Here is a 22404-nt window from a genome sequence, read left to right on the forward strand (position 1 = left end):
GATATATCCAAAAGAATTGAAAACATATGTTCAAACAAAAACTTCATAGCAGCATTATTCATAATAGCCAGAAAGTGGAAACAATCAGATGCGCATTAACTGATGAATGGATAAACAAAATGTGCTATATCCATTCAGTGGTGTCAAAGGAAAATATCTTGGGCCCCCAGAATCACTAAGGAAAACTCAATTTGGGAACTGCTTAGGGCAAACCTGCCTCCTTTTCTATTCAAAGTCACTCCTCTGCTCACTGAGATAGATTCATATCTGATTTGCCTCCTTTGGAAAGGCTAATCAGAAACTCAAAAGAATGTAACCATTTGTGTATCACCATTCTGTGACCTGGAAGCTCCCTCCCCACTTGAGTTTTGTGCCTTTGCTTTAAGTTGTCCTCCCCTTCCAGACTGAACCAATGTACTTCTTACATATATTGATTGACGTCTCATGTCTCCCTAAACGTATAAAACCAAGCTTCACCCTGACCACCTTGGGCACATGTCGTCAGGACTTTCTGAGGCTGTGTCACGGGCACATCCTCAACTTTGGCAAAATAAACTTTCTAAATTAACTGAGACCTTTCTTAGATTTTCTAGGTTCACATTTTGGTAACCACGAAGGGATTCTGAGGGGAGATGCCCCTGACCTTTGACAAATCTCCTATCGGTGCTTGGTATCAGCTTGAGCTAAGTTTATGACTCAAACCAATAGGACAATTTGCTGAGGTCTGAGAGCACGCCCTCTAGTGAATCCCTGATATCCCAAAACTTGGTCAAGATCTAAAGTTTATTTTGCTGTACAACTCCTCTTTTTTTGGAGTTTTACTTGCTTCCTACGGAAGGCAAGTTTTTCCTGCTTCGATGACAATGGAAGGCAGGTAACTCCTTTATGGAGTTTGAGCTTACTTTCAACAGGGAAGATGAGGTTTTTTTCCCCCTGCTTCTAGGATGGTAGAGAGTAGTCTACAGCCTGAGACCCGTCAGTAGGTCAGAAACTGGTTTAGGATTCTGTCTTGCAGTTTCCTTTTAAATGACTAAAGTTAGCATTTACCAACAGCTGGTGTTCATTTCTGCTTACATTTAGAGTGCTCTGATACTTAGACAGGAATCGTATAATTTCTGTATAAATCATGTAATTTCAGCTTTATACAGAAATCATATAATTTGTGTGATAATTGTTAGTTTAGCAGCATTTTGTCCTAGCTGAAATATGGTAATAAGATTTTCAACAAAATTTTTTAAAGGAGCTCAATGGTTAAAAGTTAGCTTAATTAAAGGGCTAACATCCAAGATGTGTGCGTTTATGTGTATATGAGTGCATGTTTGTATTTGAAAGGCCTTCATGTTTTGGGGTTTTTTGTTTGTTTTTCTCTCCTAAGACCTTGTCCTTTTTTTGAGCAAAAGTTTTCTTTTTCTTTTTCTTCTCAGTCGACTGAATTCCATTTTCACCTGAAATTTTTTTTTTTTTTTTTTACTAAAATAGTTTGCAACAGAGGCTACTCTTGGGTGTTTTTTGTTTGTTTGTTTGTTTTTTGAGACAGAGTCTCCCTCTGTCACTCAGACTGGAGTGCAGTGGCACGATCTCTGCTCACTGCAACCTCCGCCTCCCAGGTTCACGCCATTCTCCTGCCTCAGCCTCCCGAGTAGCTGGGACTACAGGTGCCCGCAACCACGCCCGGCTAATTTTTTGTATTTTTTTAGTAGAGACAGGGCTTCACCATGTTAACCAGGATGGTCTTGATCTTCTGACCTCATGATCCGCCCACCTCAGCCTCCCAAAGTGCTGGGATTACAGGCGTGAGCCACCACGCCCAGCCTACTTTTGGGTTTTTAAGAAAGAGTAAGTTTAATTTGGCTCAAAGAAAAATAAAAGTGTCTCCCTCTAGCACCACCAGATGTTTTCTCTCTGTACTTTATGATGTAAATTTTGCTACTTGGTTTTCACCTGAGTTGTTTCCTTTAATGTGCAAACTTAAGGCTATTTAGCTGACAACTGCCTAGGGTTGTGAAACAAGTTAACAAGAATCTGAAAGTCTAAGATAGGAAAAAAAGGTAAGGGGGATTTTGTAAATTTACAAAAGGTACTTGCATCGGCATGCCTAATACATTTTTATATGTATTGTATTTATGTGTTGTGTACAGAATGTTTCACTACTAAAATATATAAAAGCTCTAATTAATTGGCTTACAAAAATAAAAGCACTTAAATAAGACACTGAAAAAGCAAAAACTAGTCAAATGCTTTTTCAAGTTTATATAACTTAAGTAAAATCTATAATAAATAGCTAGCTTTAAAATTATTAGTAAAGTAATATTAGAAATGTCTTAAGAATTGCCCAGCATACATTTTTGTTTGCATTTATTAATCAAGCAATTTCATACTTATCCCTGCCAAATACTAAAAGATGTCAAAATTTGGCATAGGGGTTACAAAACTATAAACCTAGCCCAAAATAGAATGACCTTTGCTTGTACAATTTTAAATAAATAAAACATTGATATGGGTTTAATGAAAATAGGTGCATCTTGAATTTAGTAAGATTACCATAACTTCTAATCCTGTGGCTTTAGGCAGTCTGATCCACAGACAATAAGGAGGTTTGTTTTGGGAAAGGACTGTTATCATCTTTGTTTCAAAGCTAAACTATAAACTAAGTTCCTTCCAAAGTTAGTTCATCCTATGCCCAGGAATGAACAAGTACAGCTTGCAGGTTAAGAGCAGCATGGAATCAGTTAGGTCAAATCTTTTTTTTTTTTTTTTTTTTTTTTTGAGACAGTCTTGCTCTGTTACCCAGGCTGGAGTGCCAGTGGCACAATCTTGGCTCACTGCAAGCTCTACCTCCCAGGTTCATGCCATTCTCCTGCCTCAGCCTCCCAAGTAGCTGGGACTACAGGTGCCCGCCACCACACCTGGCTAATTTTTTGTATTTTTAGTAGAGACGGGGCTTCACCATGTTAGCCACAATGGTCTCGATTTCCTGACCTTGTGACCTTGTGATCTGCCCACCTTGGCCTCCCAAGGTACTGGGATTACAGGCGTGAGCCACCACACCCAGCCAGTCAAATCTTTTCTCACTGTCTCAGTTATAATTTTGCAATGGCAGTTTCATAACTTTAAATCATGACTGTCACAGTTTTCATAAATAATCTAGGTAAATAATTAAAACAATTAGGTAAATGTAATGGGATAAATACTTATAGACAAACTGGTCACAATTTAGAATATAAAGTTAAACTAAATAATAGCTATTTCATTATTTGGGTATTTTCCAATAAATATATATTGTAAGAAAACATTCTTACTAAAGAAAAAAAAGTGTCCTTTAAAAAAAAGTGAACAAGTTTTGTCTAATTCAAAGCTTAGTTAAAGCTTATATACAAAACAATGTGAAAGGAGCCAGGAATAAAAAAAGATGTAAAGAAAGTTATAAAAATAAAGAGGTATTTTTTTTTAGGTAAAAAAGCTTAAAGAGAAATAATTTTATATAAGAAAGAATCTTCTGTGGTAAATTTAGTCCTAAAATAAAATAACTGGTTGTTTAAAAAGGAAGGAGTTTCAGAACAAATCAGAAAGTACAACCATGTCATGAATAGTCAGTATAAGTCACAACAAGAGGATTTATACATTTAAAAAAAAACTTTTATAGAATCAAGTTGTCATATTATTATTTTTGGTTTGCTTAGGAAAAAGAACTGAGACAAATTTTTATTTATTTATTTATTTATTTATTTTTTTTTTTGAGACAGAGTCTCGCTCTGTCACCAAGGCTGGAGTGCAGTGGCCGGATCTCGGCTCACTGCAAGCTCTGCCTCCCGGGTTCCCGTCATTCTCCTGCCTTAGCCTCCCAAGTAGCTGGGACTACAGGCGCCCGCCACCTCGCCTGGCTAGTTTTTTGTATTTTTTAGTAGAGATGGGGTTTCACCGTGTTAGCCAGGATGGTCTTGATCTCCTGACCTCGTGATCTGCCCGTCTCGGCCTCCCAAAGTGCTGGGATTACAGGCTTGAGCCACCGTGCCCGGCTGACAAATTTTTAAATTAATGTTATTACATCCATGTGTCTTCCTGTATGTGCTTTTAAAGTCCTTGTAACATTGAGTTACAGGGCTTTAACTCCTGAGTCTAAAAAGGACACCAAGTCCTGCTAAATCTTAAACACTGACAGCAATTAAAGCCTTATCTTCAGGCCCCATAGAAGATACAAATTAAAACAAACTGCATTCCTGAGACACGGGGCAGGATATTAAAGCCATTCAACTCCTCAAGGCCCAGGGACTATCGCAGAAGAGGTGGGCACATAAGATTGTAAGGGCCAATTGTGACAGATAAAATAAGTTCAGTTTCTCTATAAATTAATTATTAATGTCAAAGGCACACTGCTGCAAAACCAGTAAATGGACACCTATGTCAGATTAACAAGGTTTTCTTGAAGCATTAAAGAACTTCTTAATAAAGGTTATAAAAGGCTTATGGAAGTTATATTTTATAATCAAGATTAAATTTTGTAGATTGTTTATAAAATTTTGAAAAACAAATGTAATTGGCTTCATGCTGTTTTTATTAGGGTTTCTTGTTTAAAAAATTAAGTCTCAACTCAAATAATGAAGGTTTTCGCTTTTTTTGGAATGCTGGAATTATCACTTTGGTTAAATAAATGACTTTTCAAAGACCTGTAATCCTATTTTGTAATATCAAGTATTTTAAACCTTTTATATTTGACAAACTTTTCAAAAGCAAATTATAAATTATATCTTTTTGGCCGGGTACAGTGGCTCATGCCTGTGATCCCAGCACTTCGGGAGGCTGAGGCGGGCAGATCACGAGGTCAGGAGATCAAGACCATCCTGGCTAACACAGTGAAACCCCGTCTCTACTAAAAATACAAGAAAAAATTAGCTGGGCGTGATGGCAGGCGCCTGTAGTCCCAGCCACTTGGGAGGACAAGGCAGGAGAATGGCATGAACCTGGGAGGCGGAGCTTGCAGTGAGCTGAGATGGCGCCATAGCACTCCAGCCTTGGCGACAGAGAGAGACTCCATCTCAAAAAAAAAAAAAAATTATGTCTTTATCTAACCTAATTAGTCCTTTAAGACATTAGTTTCCTTAAGTCCAAAAATGACATAACTTGGCTTATTTTGGTATAAAAATTATACAGGAAGCATTGTCAAATATGAAATGGTGTTTGGTTTTCTTTGGGCTGTGTTTGTATACATATCTAATTGTGTTCCAAATTTATAGGAAATTCTTGTAATTCTGATATACCTTAGTGTACATTATAGTAATATTCATAATTGTTATGTTAAAATTATTGTGTGCCACAGAGGTAATAAATTTCCTTGTCAATTGTGTCTTTTAACTATGGCTGCCTTAAAACGTTTTTTCATCCATAGACAATTGTTTTGTTTTGCCTTCTTTTAAACACTCTTTAAAAGGTGGATTTATATGCCAGGTGTGGTGGCTCATGCCTGTAATCCCAGCACTTTGGGAGGCCGAGGCGGGCAGATCACAAGGTCAGGAGATTGAGACCATCCTGGCTAAAATGGTGAAATGCTGTCTCTACTAAAAATACAAAAAATTAGCTGGGCGTGGTGGCAGGTGCCTGTAGTCCCAGCCACTCGGGAGGCTGAGGCAGGAGAATGGTGTGAACCCGGGAGGTGGAGGTTGCAGTGAGCTGAGATCATGCCACTGTACTCCAGCCTGGGTGACAGAGTAAGACTCCGTCTCAAAAAAAAAAAAAAAAAAAAAAGATGAATTTATAATTAGCTATAGGACTCTAACAGTTGCACTTAAATGCAGATTTTCTGATGACTTTGGAAATTGTGACATTGGAATAAAGGAACTTTCAGAACTCTGATGGAGAGCTGAAATGTTCATGACTATCAAACAGAATAGGAGTTAACCGAATTAACTGAACCAATAGAAAACAGAAGTAATCTTTTTGACTTTTTGCTTAAAATGTTGCTGATACTTTTTTTGTTTTTCAGAGTTAAGAAAACATTTCTTTTAAGCTATTTACAGCTTTTAACAATTGAGTAAAGTATACTTTGTGAACAAAATTTGGAACCTAATTGTTTCCCTCTACCTGATTTCTCTAGAATTTGGAAACTATTTGTGAGTATTCTTAATCTATGGCAATATAGTTATTTGCATAAGTGCAGTAAGAATCAGTTTTCTTTTGCAATAGGACACAACTGGAGAAACTGGTTATTTTACCAAGGCTTTGACTGGAATGATGTGCTTTTCTTTAAGGAATCAAACTTGACTTATGGAGCCAATAAAGCCCTTGGGAAAATGGCCTCATAGTTTGTGTACACAGTCCCTGTACAGAGTTTCTGACCTGTCCTTAGTAAAGAATGTCACTTTCTGACAGGCACAGAGGCCCCAGGTTTATCTTGGATCCTCAAGAGGAGAGGAAATTCACCAAACTCATAGATACTTGATGGCACAAATCCATGGCTGGGCTCGGCTTTAAAAAAGTCTTATCTGGACCAGGTGTGGTGGCTCATGCCTGTAATCCCAGCACTTTGGGAGGCTGAGGCGAGTGGATCAAGAGGTCAGGAGATCGAGACCATCCTGGCTAACACGGTGAAACCCTGTCTCTACTAAAAAATAAAAATAAAAATAAATAAATTAAACATAAATAAATAAATAAGTCTTATCTGATTCCTCCTATAGAACAAAGTTCCATCAAAGCCAAGTTAAAAGCCTATGTAAAAAATAATTATTCTTGCTGTACTATATATAAATAATTAGGCCAAGTGTAATAAAGCATACCAGTCATACCATGATTTGTCTTTAGTAAAACTGAGAAACTGGAGAGAGAAAAATTATGTTTCTAAACTATAGTAGATCTGTTGTTAGATCCTAGTCTTCCCTAATGTTTTTTTCAATTTTTATTATTTTCCATATTTTGGATCGAATTCGAATTTTTCTTGACTACAAGTCTTCAAAATAATGTTTTCAACTTTTTTCCTTCTTTTTTTCCCCATTTTTCTTAATTTGGAGTCACTGAAAACTAAGCTGTGCTTTCTTAAAACCCTGCAAACTGAAGCCAGACAACTTAAACTTCAGAAGAAAATAACTACAACCTATTTACATACATAAGCCACTTTCATACCTGCCTACTAATGTATGGACTTCAGAGTAATGTGGCCTATATTGATTTTTCCAGGACTGTTCTATTTTTTTTACTGTTGTTTTTTTCTCCCTTCCTTCCCCCTATTTTCTCTTCACAAGACATGAGACTTCACCATCTGCTAAAAATGAGCTTTTGGGACCTCACCGTTGTATTAGTTCATTTTCATGCTGCTAATAAAGACATACCCAAGACTGGGCAATTTACAAAATAAAGAGGTTTAATTGGACTTACAGTTCCACATGGCTGGGGAGGCCTCAGACTCATGGCAGAGTTCAAAAGGCACTTCTTACATGGTAGCAGCAAGAGAAAATGAGGAGGAAGCAAAAGTGGAAACTCCTGATAAACCCATCAGATCTTGTAAGAGTTATTCACTGTCATGAGAATAGCATGGGAAAGACCAGCCCCTGTGATTCAATGACATCCCCCTGGGTCCCTCCCACAACACATAGGAATTCTGGGAGATGCAATTCAAGTTGAGATTTGGGTGGGAACACAGCCAACCATATCACTCTGCCCCTGACCCCTCCAAATCTCATGTCCTCACATTTCAAAACGAATCATCCCTTCCCAACAGTCCCCTAAAGTCTTAACTCATTTCAGCATTAACCCGAAAGTCCATGTTACAAAGTCTCATGTGAGACAAGGCAAGTCCCTTCCACATATGAGCCTGTAAAATCAAAACAAACTAGTTACTTCCTAGATACAATGGGGTTACACATATTGGGTAAATACAGCCATTCCAAATGGGAGAAATTTGCCAAAACCAAGGGGTTATAGGACCCATGCAAGTCCAAAATCCAGCAGAGCAGTCAAATTTTAAAGATCTAAAATGATCTCCTTTGACTCCAGGTCATGTTGATGCAAGAGGTTGGTTCCCATGGTCTTGGGCAGCTCCACCCCTGTGGCTTTGCAGGGTACAGCCTCCCTCCTGGCTGCTTTCATGGGCTGATGTTGAATGTCTGCGGCTTTTCCAGGCACACGGTGCAAGGTGTCAGTGGATTTACCGTTCTGGGGTCTGGAGGACGTTGGCCCTATTCTCACAGCTCCACTAGGCAGTACCCCAGTAGGGACTCTGTGTGGGGGCTCCCACCCCATATTTCCCTTCTGCACTGCCCTAGTAGAGGTTCTCCATGAGGGCCCCACCCCTGCAGAAAACTTTTGCCTGGGCATCCAGGTGTTTCCATACATCTGAAATCTAGGCAGAGGTTTCCAAACCTCAATTCTTGACTTCTGTGCACCCACACAGCCTCAATACCATGTGAAAGCTGCCAAGGTTTGGGGCTTCCACCCTCTGAAGCCAGAGCCTGAGCTGTACGTTGGCCCCTTTCTGCCATAGCTGGAGCAGCTGGGACACAGGGCACCAAGCGCCTAGGCTACACACAGCATGGGGACCCTGTGCCTGGCCCACAAAACCACTTTTTCCTCCTGGGCCTCTGGGCCTGTGATGGAAGGGGCTGCCATGAAGGTCTCTGGAGACATTTTCCCCAAAGTCTTGAGGATTAACAGTAGGCTCCTTACTACTTGCAAATTTCTGCAACTGGCTTGAATTTCTCCCCAGAAAATGGGTTTTTCTTTTCTATCACATAGTCGGGATAGACTCTCTACCAAAAAAATTTTGTTTCAATCAGCCAAGTGTGGTGGTGTGTGCCTGTAGTCCCAACTATAATACTAGGGAGGATGAGATGGGAGGATTGCTTGAGTCTAGGAGTTCAAGACTGCAGTGAGCTATGATTGAGCCCCTCCAGTAAAGCCTGGGCAACAGAGCAAGACACTATCTCTAAAAATAATAATAATAATAATAATAATAATAAAAAAATAAAGTAATGGCAAGAGAGATCAAGTATAAATGAAGGACAAATGGGCAGATAGAGTGGAGATTTAAAATATCAACGTATGCTATGAAGAAAGACAAGTATGAAATAGTAGGTTTGGAGAATGTGCAGCCCCACGTCATCAAGGCCACTCATTTTAGGTCTCCATCTGGATCCCTGCAATAGCAGGGGCCAAGAGTAGTTAGTTTGGTAGTCCTGGGATGCAGAATTCAGAATGACACAGCCTTTCTAGGTCCCATGCAACTGCACGAGGTAAACCGGTAAGTGGCTGAGTAATACTCAGGTTCAAATTACCACACAAGGGGGCAATTAAAATTCAGAAACACTGTACTTCTATTCTTACTTTATTATTAATGACTTGCTTTCCCCTTTTAACTTCTCAGGAATTTCGCTTACTCAGGGAATAAATATTTATTAGATATTTATCAGTTCGCAGAAATCCTGCAACACAGAAAAACAAGTCAACATCTGTTACTTCTATTTGCAGAAAACTGGTAAATTCAAACAGTGTGCTAATGTTTCCACTCGGGAGGAATGTAACTGCACAAAGCATCAGAAGTTTTCACATGCTGTTGCTTTCTCAGATTGCAGGGAAAAAGTAAGATCATTTTTAATTACCTGAAGATAGGATACTTTCTTATCAACAAGATTTTGAAATGTGCCTTTGGTTTAAACATGAAAACTAAGACATATAAATAATGTCTTATTATGATGCAGAGCTAAATGTGACACTGAGCTAGAAAGATCCAGATTTAAATGTACCTTGCAAGTTAATGAACCTCATTGGTAAAATAAAACAGTAATACCTGCACTACCTTGTCCATTCCACAGCATTCGTATAAAGACACACACTCGCCCACACCCAAACACACCCCTATGTATACGAAAGCAACTTGTAGTCTGTAAAACACTATACCAGGTTATAGTAAATATTGATTCATTTAAAACAACTTTGAGTATCTTGTATCAGGTTCTTGGAACATAGAAGGCAAAGTCATTGTAATCAAGCTCAGCCTGCTGACAGTCACAAATGAAAGACGGTATAATATGTTGGTTAAGAGAAGGCTTCTGTGTCAAATAATATTTTATTCTGTTAGTATCAAAGTTTGCATTAGAAGAGTAAAATATGCAGTTGGGGCCAGGTGCAGTGGCTCACACCTGTAATCCCAGCACTTTGGGAGGCCGAGGCAGGTGGATCACCTGAGGTCAGGAGTTCGAAACCAGTCTGACCAATATGGTGAAACCCAATCTCTACTAAAAATACAAAAATTAGCCGGGCATGGTGGCGTGCACCTGTAGTGCCAGCTACTCAGGAGGCTAAGACAGGAGAATTGCTTGAACCTGGGAGGCAGAGGTTGCAGTAAGCAGAGATTGCACCACTGCACTCCAGCCTGGGTGACAGAGCAAGATTCCATTTCAAAAAAAAAGAAAAAAACAAATATGCAGTTGGTATATCTTTCAAACAGATCAATTTCAAAGGCCTTGTAAGACTGTATATTGAGAAACTGTTATTTCACAGACTACATATATGTAAAATTACATATAAGACATCTAGAGACTATATATGATACATATTTTATATATATATACACACACACAATATGTTGGCATAGAGTCAGCATTCTGTAAATTATCATTATTTTATTTTTGTTTTTACTTTTTTTGAGACCGAGTCTCGCTCTGTCGCCCAGGCCAGAGTGTAATGGCGCGATCTCAGCTCACTGCAACCTCCGCCTCCCAGGTTTAAGTGATTCTCCTGCCTCAGCCTCTCAAGTAGCTGGGACTACAGGCGCCCACCACTATGCCCAGCTAATTTTTGTATTTTTTAGTAGAGATGGGGTTTCACCATGTTGGCCAGACTGTTCTCAAACTCCTGACCTCAAGTGATCTGCCTGCCTCAGCCTCCCAAAGTGTTGGGATTACAAGCGTGAGCCATTGTGTCTGGCCAGCATTCTGTAAATGATGAGGACTGTTTTATATACCCCCTTGCTGAACTAAAATAATGTTTTGTGAGCACTTACTATCTACTAAATGCTATTCTAAGCCTTCTCTGAGATTTGTCTCATTTAATTCGAGCCACAGAGAAGTCAGGCAATTTGCCAAAGATCACATTATTAACATGCTTTGGGGCTGGATTTAAGCTCTGATGCCAGAGCCAAGTTTACAGATTGTGCCTGAAAGACTGACTGGCTGGAAAAGTGGCAAAAGGAGGGTGAGCGATCTATGCATGGCTTTCTGGGGTATGATTTAGCCAAAAAAAAGTTTGAATGACATCATAGTAAATTCCTGTGAAAAGGGCCTATAGAAGTGATGAGTTTTGTTACCACAATGTATAGACTGCCTTTGGAGTTCACATTGATTCTGCTCTAAGACATTTTCATGACTGAAAAGGCAGAAACCCCTCACAAGCACATTTCATTGAACAGCCAAACTATTGGCAATGTATCTTTTCGTTTTTTACCAGGAAATGAAGTGACTATTGACTTTTCCAAGTTTACATTTATTCTTGGAATTTGTATTTTAGGTTCCTCGCTTTAAGTTTCCAATTACACAATATCCAGTTTCTTTGGAAATTATCAACGAGGATGGACGTGTCCCATTGGAATCTCCATATCTGGTTACTGTGACTGAAGTGAACATGAGGCAAAACTGGAAACTGAGTAGGGTTTGCTTTCATCTGTAATTATTTTATCTTATAAGTAATATTGTTACTGGTTTACAAAGATCAATGGTTTTCAAAGCTTGTTCACACAAAAGAGAGCCAGGAGTTCTTGCAAATGGATTTGGATCAGTGGGCATATTGCTGTTTACTTCTGTTTCCCACTGATTTCATCATCACTTCCAGAGGCCTGGATTCTATGGTAAAAGCATTTTTGAATAATTTATACTGCAAAAAAAAAGGAAAGTCATTTTGTGGATTAATAGCAACAGTGGGGCCGGGCGCAGTGGCTCACGCCTGTAATCCCAGCACTTTGGGAGGCCAAGGCAGGCGGATCACGAGGTCAGGAGATCGAGACCATCCTGGCTAACACAGTGAAACCCCGTCTCTACTAAAAATACAAAAAGTTAGCCAGGTGTGGTGGCGGGTACCTGTAGTCCCAGCTACTCGGGAGGCTGAGGCAGGAGAATGGCGTGAACCCAGGAGGCAGAGCTTCCAGTGAGCTGAGAATGTGCCACTGCACTCCAGCCTGGGCGACAGAGCAAGACTCTGTCTCAAAAAAAAAAAAAAAATAGCAACAGTGACTGATTAAATTTGTGCTGCATGCTGGTCTGGTGTCTCCTTTCCCTGCTGATTCAGTGTGACAGAGGGGGTTGTGAAAGGTGTGGCCAGATAATCTTTAGGATCTATCTTCTAATTCTTAAAGGTTTTATGGTAAAATAATTGAAAAGATGCAGATATATTTTAAATAAGATGTTTACCCCTATTCACTTTACCTCAAATATGTAACTTTTTGTTGCACATTTTGTGTTCACGTTTGAATACTCTAACGAGATAGGTAGGTAGGTAGAAATAATTAACTAAACAAATTTTGGTCAGCCATTAATATGTTACTAAATATCTGGGCATTTGGTATTCAGTGAGTCTTACTCTGGCCAACATAATGCATTTTTGAAATGAAAAATCCAGCAAAATAAAGTTACTAAATATTTTGCATTAACGGACATCCCCATTTCCTGTGGTGTGCTGGAAACTGTTCTTACCAGTTTTGGAGTCCTGATCATTAAATATTAAAACATTTTACAAGCTGGATGTTAAACCATTGGTAGCTTGAAATTAGCCAGGGTGAGAATATTTACACTATGGAAATTGGAAATTACAATCACAGCTGTTTCTTTTCCTTTAGATTCTGCGTACCTTTATACCCCTGCAACGTCTAACCCCTACACTACCTGTCTAGTTTTAGAAAGGATGACAAGAAAGGCAGGAAAATTGTCAAGTAATCCCATTGTAAAACTTTACTGCCACCTTATTATAAATCGTTTACCTACCAGTAAGGAGGTCCTGAGATGACCTTACTGCCAAAAACACGAAGCACGTGCAGGTCAGGACTGATCCTGAGCATGGGGCTGGAAGGAAAAGGTCAGCGTGAAGGTGATCAGAAGTCTTGAACTTCTTGAGGATGCCCTCGAAGGCAATGTGAGATATTGGGCCTCACTCCCCTAAATACATCGCCTACAAAGTCAAGCAGAACTAAAAGTATGGGATAACTTGGTCATGTTATGGAGTGAAAGCTTTCATTGCACCTTAATGTGCCTAACAAATTTTATATTAGTAATTGCAAATGAAATAGTAATAGCAAATTAAAAGTAATGGCAAAAACAGCAATTAGTTTTGCACCAACCTAATACAAAATGAGAAAATAAGTGTGCTTAAAATATGTTTTATGTATTTTTAGAACACACTGTGCCAGAAAAGATTAAAAAAATGAAAAAATTTGTAGAACCAATTGTTGGTGCTGCAGTGTATAATCCTTCAGGTCTCAACTTAAGCATAAAGGTAATGATGGCATTGTTGTTTTTACTGTGTTGAGTTTAGATAAAACATGTATGTCTAAACTAAGATTGGTTTTAATTAGAAAGTATAGGTAACCAGGAATGGTGGGAATAACACCTTTAAAGTATATACCTTTAAAGTATATGAAGAGGGTTTATTTTTTCTCCATTTCCCCTGGTGTTATTATTTCCAAAGTTTTGAGCAGATAGGCAAGACATATTATTTAGCAAAGTGAAGAAGAAAGAGTGTTTCCGAAGGTGAGAGGGAAGAAATGCGCTCAGTATTATTCACCTGGATATGCACGGGGAACGTGTCTTCTGGTTCCAGCTGCCCATAAAAATACATGAAGTTGGTATAATACAGATAATTGTGAAAACCAGTCAGAATTAGGGAACATACTGAAACCGCACATACGAGATTAGTCCAAAGTATTTATCAAGGCCAGATTTAGTTTTAATCTCCTCATTCTAAAAAAAAAAAAAAAAAAAAAAAACCATATCAACTATTGAATCCCTCCACTTCAATCCATCTTTTTATTTTTTTATTTTGATACATGATGTGTATGTCCGAGAGCCTTAGGAAGAGGATGGGAATCTTTTCATGCAGCATCTATAGGAACAGTGGCCCCAGGGTATATTTTTATTAATCTTTAAAGGAATGTACATGTTGATGCTGCTAACAACTGGGTGTGCTTTTTCCCACAGGGCTCTGAACTTTTCCACTTTAGAGTGACCGTCATTTCAGGAGTCACTTTTTGTAACTTCATTGAAGAATTTCAGGTAAAATGAAGGGGTGATGGCTGGGGAAAAAACGTGACAAAACCAATTCAAGAGACATTGAAGAGAAAAAATTGGCAGAATTGTTGTGATGGACGAGGCTTAAAGACAGGGGATCCTGAAGGGTAGCAGTGACACTGTCAGTAGTGATGAAGCCAGGGTGCGTGATGGGTGCCAGGACTGATTGATGCTGGCAGAATTTTAATAATACATATAATAATACGTGGCTGTTTTTGTTTTTGTTCCTTCTCCACCTTCCTTGTTGAGCCCAGTTTTCTGACTTTTAATGCTCTTCCTCTCACCCCTACTCCAAAGAACATATTTCTGTAACTTTTAGTTTCTAGTCTGATTATCCTCCTTATGGCTGTCTGAACTGTAATCATTGTCTTAAATATTTCAAAGGCTTTCAAGATCCAAAGAAATTGGAAACTAGAATCAGTCTTTCCCAAATCATCCCATGAAAGCGACAACTCATTTTTGCTTATTCACATAATGACATCTGTTGCCTGTGAGGCATGGGAAGGAATAAGGATTTGATAAAAATCAATTAATGAGTCATTGTCAAATGCTGATGTTACATTAACATTCTCTCTCTCTCTTTGTCTCTCTCTCTGTCTCTCCTGTTCTGACCCAGCTCTAAGGTCAGCCCCAATAATGGCTCTGCACTACTACAGTGGTGGGTGGCCATTGCAGCAGTGTAAACCTGTAAAACCCTGAGAGAAAAATTCAACCCACTAGGTAAAGAAACTAGGAAAAGAAGCATCTGTCACATAAGGAGTGTGAAGGAAAATCCCTGTTATTTTTTTCTCTCTTTTCTCATCTCTTTGGCTCAAGAGCAGCCCTGGTTGTGGGGAACAGCACAATAGCACAGAGGGCTAAAATTCTCGTAGAAGCTCAGCTTTCTTTTCAGAGAACGAGGGAAAGGACCTCTAAGAGTGGAAAGCATGGGGGGGACATCTCTATGAGAAGAGGGCTGGAGAAAGGGAGTCCTGATTCTTTATAGAAACTAGCACCAGGAAGAAGCTGCATATGAGCAGGGCACACCTAAAGAAAATAGCAAAGGCTTTGAAATAAAACTACAAAGTAAACATCCTCTAGTTTCTGAGCAGCTCCTGAGTGGCACAGGTACCAAGCAGGAAGACACAAATAGCATAGCAACAGCTTGGAAAACTGAACTGACACTGAAACCACCACCCACAGAAGGTGAGGCATAACTTGTGATCTGCACTCAAACAGTGTGATTGGCTGCTAAAGACGAACAATAGATAATCAGCATTTTCCAGATAACTTTTAAACAAGAACCAGAGTCTCCCAACATAACATCAAAAATGTCCAGGATACAATCTAATGCTATTCACCATATTTACCAGGATACAATCTGATGTTACTCACCATTATTCACCAGGATACAATCTGATATTATTCACCATGTCAAGAACCAAGACAATATAATCAATTCTGAAAAGGCATCAACAAAGGACCACAAATGCAATTATCAAATATTCTAAACTAGCTATTATAACCATGCTCCAATATGGTACAGGTAAACACTTTTGAAATAAGTAGAAAGTGATAGATTATCAGCAGAGATCTAGAAGCTACTTAAAAAGGATAAAATGGAAATTTTAGAACTAAAAACTATAGTATCTAAATTTTAAAACTATCAAAAGGAATCAATTGCTGAATGGATATGGAACAAGAAAAAAATCAGTGAACTTGAAAGCAGGTCAGTGGAAACCCAACCTGAAGAAAAAGTATTTTAAGAAGAAGAAGATCTTGCCTCAGGGATCTGTGTGACAGTACCAGGAGGTCTAACATTTATGTCATCAGAGTCCATGAAAAAGAGGAGAAAGAGATTGGTATGGGGAAAAAAATCCCAGCACTTTGGGAGGCCAAGGTGGGTGGATCGCTTGAGCTCAGGAATTTAAGACCAACTGAGCAACATGGCAAGGCCCTGTCTACAAATACAAAAAAATTAGCCAGGCGTGGAGGCACACACCTGTAGTTCCAGCTACTCTAGAGGCCAAAGTGGGAGGATTGCTTCAGCCTGGGAGGTCAAGGCTGCAGTGAGCTGAGATCATGCCACTGCACTCCAGTCTGGGTGACAGAATGAGACCCTGTCTCAAAAAAAAAAGAAGAAAGGAAAGAAATAAAGACTGAAAAGCCTCAAGTTTGGTGAAGACACAAATTTACATATTCAAGAAGCTTAATGAGCCCTAAACAAGATAAAGATAGAGAAAACCATGCCCAAACACATCATAATCAACTACCAAAAATCAAGATGATAAAATATTGAAAGTGGTCAGAGAAAAATCACACTGTATACAAGGGTACAGTTTGACTGACTGCTGATTTCTCAACAGAAACCACAGAGGCAAAAGAAAGTTATACAACATCTTTAAAGTGTTGGGGGTGAGGGTTGGGTGGGAAGGAAGGATTGTCAATCCAGAATTCTCTACCTACTGAACATATCCTTTAGGAATAAACAATCAAGACTTTCTCAAATGAAAGAAAACTAAGAGAATCCATTGTCAGGAGAACTTCTCTTTTGAAAATGCTTAAAGAAGTTCTTCAAGCAGAAGAAAAGTGATAACAGCAGGAAACTTGAAGCTTCAGGAATGGAAGAAGAACAAAAATGGATAAAAGAAAGGCAGTGACTGCACCATTAATAAAGGAAAAGAATTGTTAAGAAAATATAGAGAAAGTATATAAAGGTTCTTGGGACTGTTGGAACCTGCTTTTGAAAGTACCCTGAAATAGGCTGGGTGTGGTGGCTCACACCTGTAATCCCAACACTTTGGGAGGTCGACGCAGGTGGATCACTTGAGCTCAGGAGTTCAAGACCAGCCTGGACAACATGGTGAAACCCCATCTCTACTAAAAATACAAAAATTAGCCAGGTGTGGTAGTGCATGCCTATAATCCCAGTTACTCGGGAGGCTGAGGCAAGAGAATTGCTTGAACCCAGGAGACAGAGATTGCAGTGAGCCAAGATCGCACCACTGCACTTCATCCAGCCTGGGTGACAGAAGTGAGACTCTGTCTCAAAAAAAAAAAAAAAAGAAAAAAGAAAGTACCCTGAAATAGCCAGACCTGGTGACACATGACTGCAACCCCAGCTATTTGGGAGGCCAAGGGAGGATCCTCTGAGGCCAGGGGTTTGAGGCCTCAGTCCAGTATGAATGTGTCAGTGAATAACCACTGCACTCCAGGTGTAACATAGCAAAGCTCCGTCAGGGAAAGAAAGGGGAGGAGAAAGGAGAATCCTGAAACAATGAAATGCAACCCATAAGCTTGGATTTTCTTTCACCCAAAATACATTATGGGGGTAACTGGAAAAAAAGAAAAAAAAAAGGAGTAAGATCTGCAATTACATTATAGTATTGTCTTAATGTTAATTTCTTGACTTTGATCATTGTACTCTGGTTATTTAAGTGAATTTTTGTGCTTAAAAATACAAATTACTTTAGGAGTAAATAGACATTGTATCTAAAACAGACTCCTAATTCTGAGGTTTAACCTTTTTTAGAAATGGTGTGGAATATTTGGATGGTTGAAGAAGATTAGAAGGGAAACATTTGAAGAAAAAGTATATTTCAGAACTTTAGAGGTAGCAATTTAGATGGAGAATACAGAATTCAGAGGTGATAAACGTTTCTCATCTTAGACACATGATAAATGGCTTAAATAAGCAAGTGAAATTTTTTTTTTTTTTTTTTTTTTTTTTTTGAGGCAGAGTCTCACTCTGTCGCCCAGGCTGGAGTGCAGTGGCGCAATCTCGGCTCACTGCAAGCTCCGCCTCCTGGGTTCATGCCATTCTCCTGCCTCAGCCTCCCGAGTAGCTGGGACTATAGGCACCCACCACCATGCCTGGCTAATTTTTTTGTATTTTTAGTAGAGACGGGGTTTCACCATGTTTGCCAGGATGGTCTTGATCTCCTGACCTCATGATCTGCCTGCCTCAGCCTCCCAAAGTGCTGGGCTTACAGACATGAGCCACCGCACCCAGCCACAAGTGAAATTTTTACATCATCTGGTGGAGTGACTGAAATTTCATTAGGTAGAAATGGATAAGGAAGGCATTCTGTATGGAGAGACCAGGTACAGAGATGGGAAAGTGATTCAGGATTTTTCTTGGCCACTTTACCAACCAGGGACCTCCACAGCTGGTGACACCCTCCACCTGGCCCTTGCTCAGCCCTGAGCCTGCTGCCGGAGGCACCCTGCCCACTTGTCCCACCTGTGTTGTAGCTTGTACCCATGTTCTTGTCCTGCATCCAAGTATAATGAGGATACACTGACAATTGAAGAGTGAGGAGGGCAGAGAATAATTTTATTGAGTGATGGAACAGCTCTCAGCAGAGAGGGGACATAGGGGGTGGTCCCTCACCCCTGCAGTCAGGTGGTTTCTTTGCCAGTGTGGCTGAGTCTGGGGCCTTTATGGGCTCAGAATAGGGGAGAGCATGCTGATTGGTTTATAAGTATGCAAAGAAAGGCTAAAGCGAAGTCACCACTCAAAGGTGGGCACAGCAGTGTAGAAAACCAATTAGGAAGGATAGGTATATGTAAAACAGGTGAAGGGTGGGATCGGTCAGAGGAAAGCATGCCAAACAGGAACATAGGTTCTGAATTCGGTATGTGGATTTACCTGGGACTGTCTTCAGCTTGAAGGTCAGGTTTCACCAGGGACCCGCCCCATCTGCCTAGGCATTTGACTGCCTCCTATCACTGTCAAAAGCATAAAGTTTGCTTTTTGAATAGCTCAAATCCATTTGGCTGGGATATAAGGTTATTTAGAAGAAAACCAAGTAGCTTAGGGTCCAGTCGTGGAAAGCTTTGAATGTCAGAGTGAAAGCTTTAGAGCATTCCTGTCAACATTCCTGTCAACAATGAAAAGCTATTAAACATTTTTTGGAAAAAGGTGTTTATACACAGACTGGTGTTTTATACAAAGATAAATCTGGCAATGTTAAGATGTCAACATGGGCTGGTGGCCTGGGAAGGAGGCTACTAGAGTAGCCTATTTATGAAAAGTGGCACAATAATCACAGTAGCAGTACTGAAAGAATGGAAAGAATGAATGTGAGGGGAATTTCAGAGAATTTGTAGCATGGAGAGACTGTTTCTAAGAAACCAGCTACCTCCTTGGGTCACTGGGAGGATGGCCATACCTTTAACCTGAGCTAGGCCTTAAAGCAGCCCGTCATCCTTTTTCTTGTCCTTTGCACTTTCCCACATTCCCTACTGTCCTAGTTCCACTCATCAGCATGTTCTTCTCCCACAAAAGATGATCTGGCTTCCTGCTTCACAAAGGAAACATAAGCCTGGGCTTGAACCCCCTACTCTCTTTATGCCCCACTTCTATATTTAACATACAATGACCCCACCCTTGCCTCACATCTCAGAGAAAAAGGCATCACTGTCCCTCTCTGTCAATCATCCTATCTCTCCTCCAGAAATTTACTTGCTTCTGTTAATTAGCTATTCATGCAGAGGAAACATTTTGAATACATAAAAAGTTTCCTATACTGGCAGCACCTACAAAGAGGATTTTCTAAAGAGGTGGTAGCTTGAAAGAGCACAGACATAGGCCTCTACCTGGAATGTTCCTTTATCTCCTTCTCTTCTGTGAACCCACTTATTCGTCATGATCCAGCTCAGAAAGCGCATTCCCTGACTGCCCTAGGCAGGTAGGCATTCCCTCCTCCACGTTCCCAGAGCTCTTTGCCCTTTCCTCTGTGACTGAACAGAGAATGTTCTGCTGTGTAAGCATTTTATCTGCCTCCTTCCACTGTTAAAGACAGGGTAAAGGCATAGGATAATACATGTACTTCTTAGCCCCTATTTATTGTAGGCAAATTGTTACTTGTTCAATTGTCAAGAGACTGTTTCCAAGCTTTGTGGATGCTGAATGTCTTTGTAACTCTGGGCAGCGTTTTGCTCTCCGATTAATTGTGGGGACCATAAAATTTTCAGTGTTTTGCATTGCTAAATTCAGAAAGCTTAAAGACTTTGCTTTTTCTGTTGCAGATTTATGTTGATGAGGCACCACTGCCATTCCCAGGACACACGCTTATTGCCGTGGCAACAGCGGTAGTGCTAGGGGGATTAATTTTTATGGCATTTATGTTTCAACTGCATGGCATCCATCCGTGGAAGACATTCCAAAACTGGATTAGAAGCAAACAAGCGAAGCTTTCAAGTATCACTCTCAGTGAGCTGATTCGTAGATGAAAGTCTGAAGAGTGAATACATAGTCATCATAATTTCTCTTTATTTTCTAGTTTTATCATACAATTCCAAGAACAATATGCTTAAATGTTAAATGTGCAAGCTACATAAAATCCTACAGAATTGTCATTATAATTCAAATTGCTACTTGTCAATATATTCACCATTCCCTTTTCTTATTTTGAATACATAGAAAATGTCTTATGCCAGGGCTTATGTTGAAGATTTTCCTTGAGGTTTTTAGAAAAGTATAAAATGATAACCAACTCGACATGGAACAGGTGTTCTGTGTTGTTCACCTCTTAGTGCCTGGAGCCCATTCTGTGGGGTCAGAAGCCCTGCGCTCTGCTCCTTCCAGATAGCGTTTGAGTAGAGTGCAGTTATGCCAAGGTGAGGTAGGAGTGAAGACGGCGGATCAGCAGAAGTGTTTTCAGAGCCTTATGGGAATGAAAGAGGAAGCCATTCAAGTTTCTTCCGGCAACTTCAAAACCAGATTGTCGTACCTAGAGAGGGAAATGTGACCCCATCATTAGGGTGTTAGAAGAATGCGGTATCTGAGCAGGGTATTGGTTTACAAACCTACATGCAGCATGGAGAATTCCAAAAGCTGTATCTCTGTGTGCTCTCAAAGTACCAGTCCCCAGGTAGTCGGAAGATGACCATAACATTCAGAGATCAGAGCCTCATGCTCCCTGGAAAAGCTCAGGAGGGGAGCACACTGTTTTGAAACATAAGGAAAGGAAGCATCCAATCCAGGTCTGAGACCATCTATCATTAAAATTCCTTAGAGAGGGTAGTGCAGCAAGTGGGCAAGAGAATCAGACTCCAGAGCCAGACCTCCTGGGTTTGCCATTTACCAGATATGTAACTGTGGCAAGTTAATTTATTTGTGCATGAGTTGCTTCACCTATAAAATGGGAAGACATTAACACCTACCTAATGAAACAGGAAATTTTCCTTGACCCCTTCACAGGCCTCGTGACAGGGATGCCTCACTTATTCAGCCTGCAGCTCTCAACCCCTCATGGGAGGGGGAGCATACAGGTGAGCGGGTGTAGGAGCCAGAGTGAGCACTTTTGGGTGCCAGTGTTATGCCCAGACCGTTTGTTCCCCAAAGAAGACCACCAGAGTCCAGTGTCAAAGCCAAGCGGCAAGGATCTTTACTACAAGTTCGAACCTGGTCCCTCCATTCCACAGTATACAAGAGGGCCCCGAACAATGCGAGCGTTTGCTTTTTATAGCCCGAAAGTTGCAGGGGAACAAAGAAATTCTTTTGGCTCCCGCGCTTTCAGTAACCTTGAACGGCTGTCCCCTTATCGGAGACTTTCCAGGTGGTGTTTGTACTGGGCTCAGGGAGTTTTGAGCCCGGGGCTGAGGAATGTGCCCAGCTCCTTTCATTCCCCCCTTCTTTTCAGGTATCTTTAGAGCCAATCTTGGGTCTTATAAGTCTGATTCTGTTTCAGCGTTTACAGGTTGGTATTGGGCTCTGAGGACCATGAGTTGTACGGTGTCAAATCTCTCTCTAACAAATTGTAAAATTCTGTTAACAACACAAGGTCCTACGGTAAGCAGAAATAGTAGACTTAGCAGGGGTCCAAGGAAGGGGGCTAACAGAGAAAACATAGAGGAATTCCACCATTGGTCTGCAGCTGAAGCAAACTGCCGTGTTTTTACTTCAGTGCTTAACTTGCGTAACTGTTGGACCTGGTCCTCTACAAGTCCTGATTCATTTATGTAGAAACAACAGTCTTCTTTTAGAAATATACATGTACCACCTTTTTCTGCAGTGAGTAGGTCTAGGGCCCTCTGGTTCTGCAAGGTTACCTGAGCTAGGGACGTGAGCTGTCGCTGAAGGGAGGCAAGGGACTCAGCCGACTCCTCCATAGCAACGGCAAATTGTTGGTACAACTTGTTACTTTCTATGAGGGTGTGACCTAGG

At 40.3% G+C, this 22404-nt stretch overlaps 1 protein-coding gene across 9 annotated transcripts in view; it reads left to right on the top strand.

Moving 5' to 3' along the window:
• The window catches only part of CATSPERB (cation channel sperm associated auxiliary subunit beta), a 191740-nt gene extending 171064 nt beyond the window's left edge, over positions 1-20676 (top strand). For 8 of the 9 annotated variants that reach the window (XM_017961478.3, XM_017961480.3, XM_017961479.3 and 5 more), the window contains 5 exons: positions 9451-9561; positions 11488-11623; positions 13361-13461; positions 14163-14237; positions 20265-20676. In XM_017961478.3, coding sequence (XP_017816967.1) covers positions 9451-9561; positions 11488-11623; positions 13361-13461; positions 14163-14237; positions 20265-20468 — 627 coding nt within the window. In that variant the 3' untranslated portion in view covers positions 20469-20676. The remainder of the gene's footprint in view (positions 1-9450; positions 9562-11487; positions 11624-13360; positions 13462-14162; positions 14238-20264) is intronic. The other variant, XR_001905019.3, reaches the window with a different exon arrangement.
• Positions 20677-22404: the final 1728 nt, after the last annotated feature.

This window comes from Papio anubis, chromosome 7 (genome assembly GCF_008728515.1).
Source record: "Papio anubis isolate 15944 chromosome 7, Panubis1.0, whole genome shotgun sequence".
Taxonomy (NCBI): Eukaryota; Metazoa; Chordata; class Mammalia; order Primates; family Cercopithecidae; genus Papio; species Papio anubis.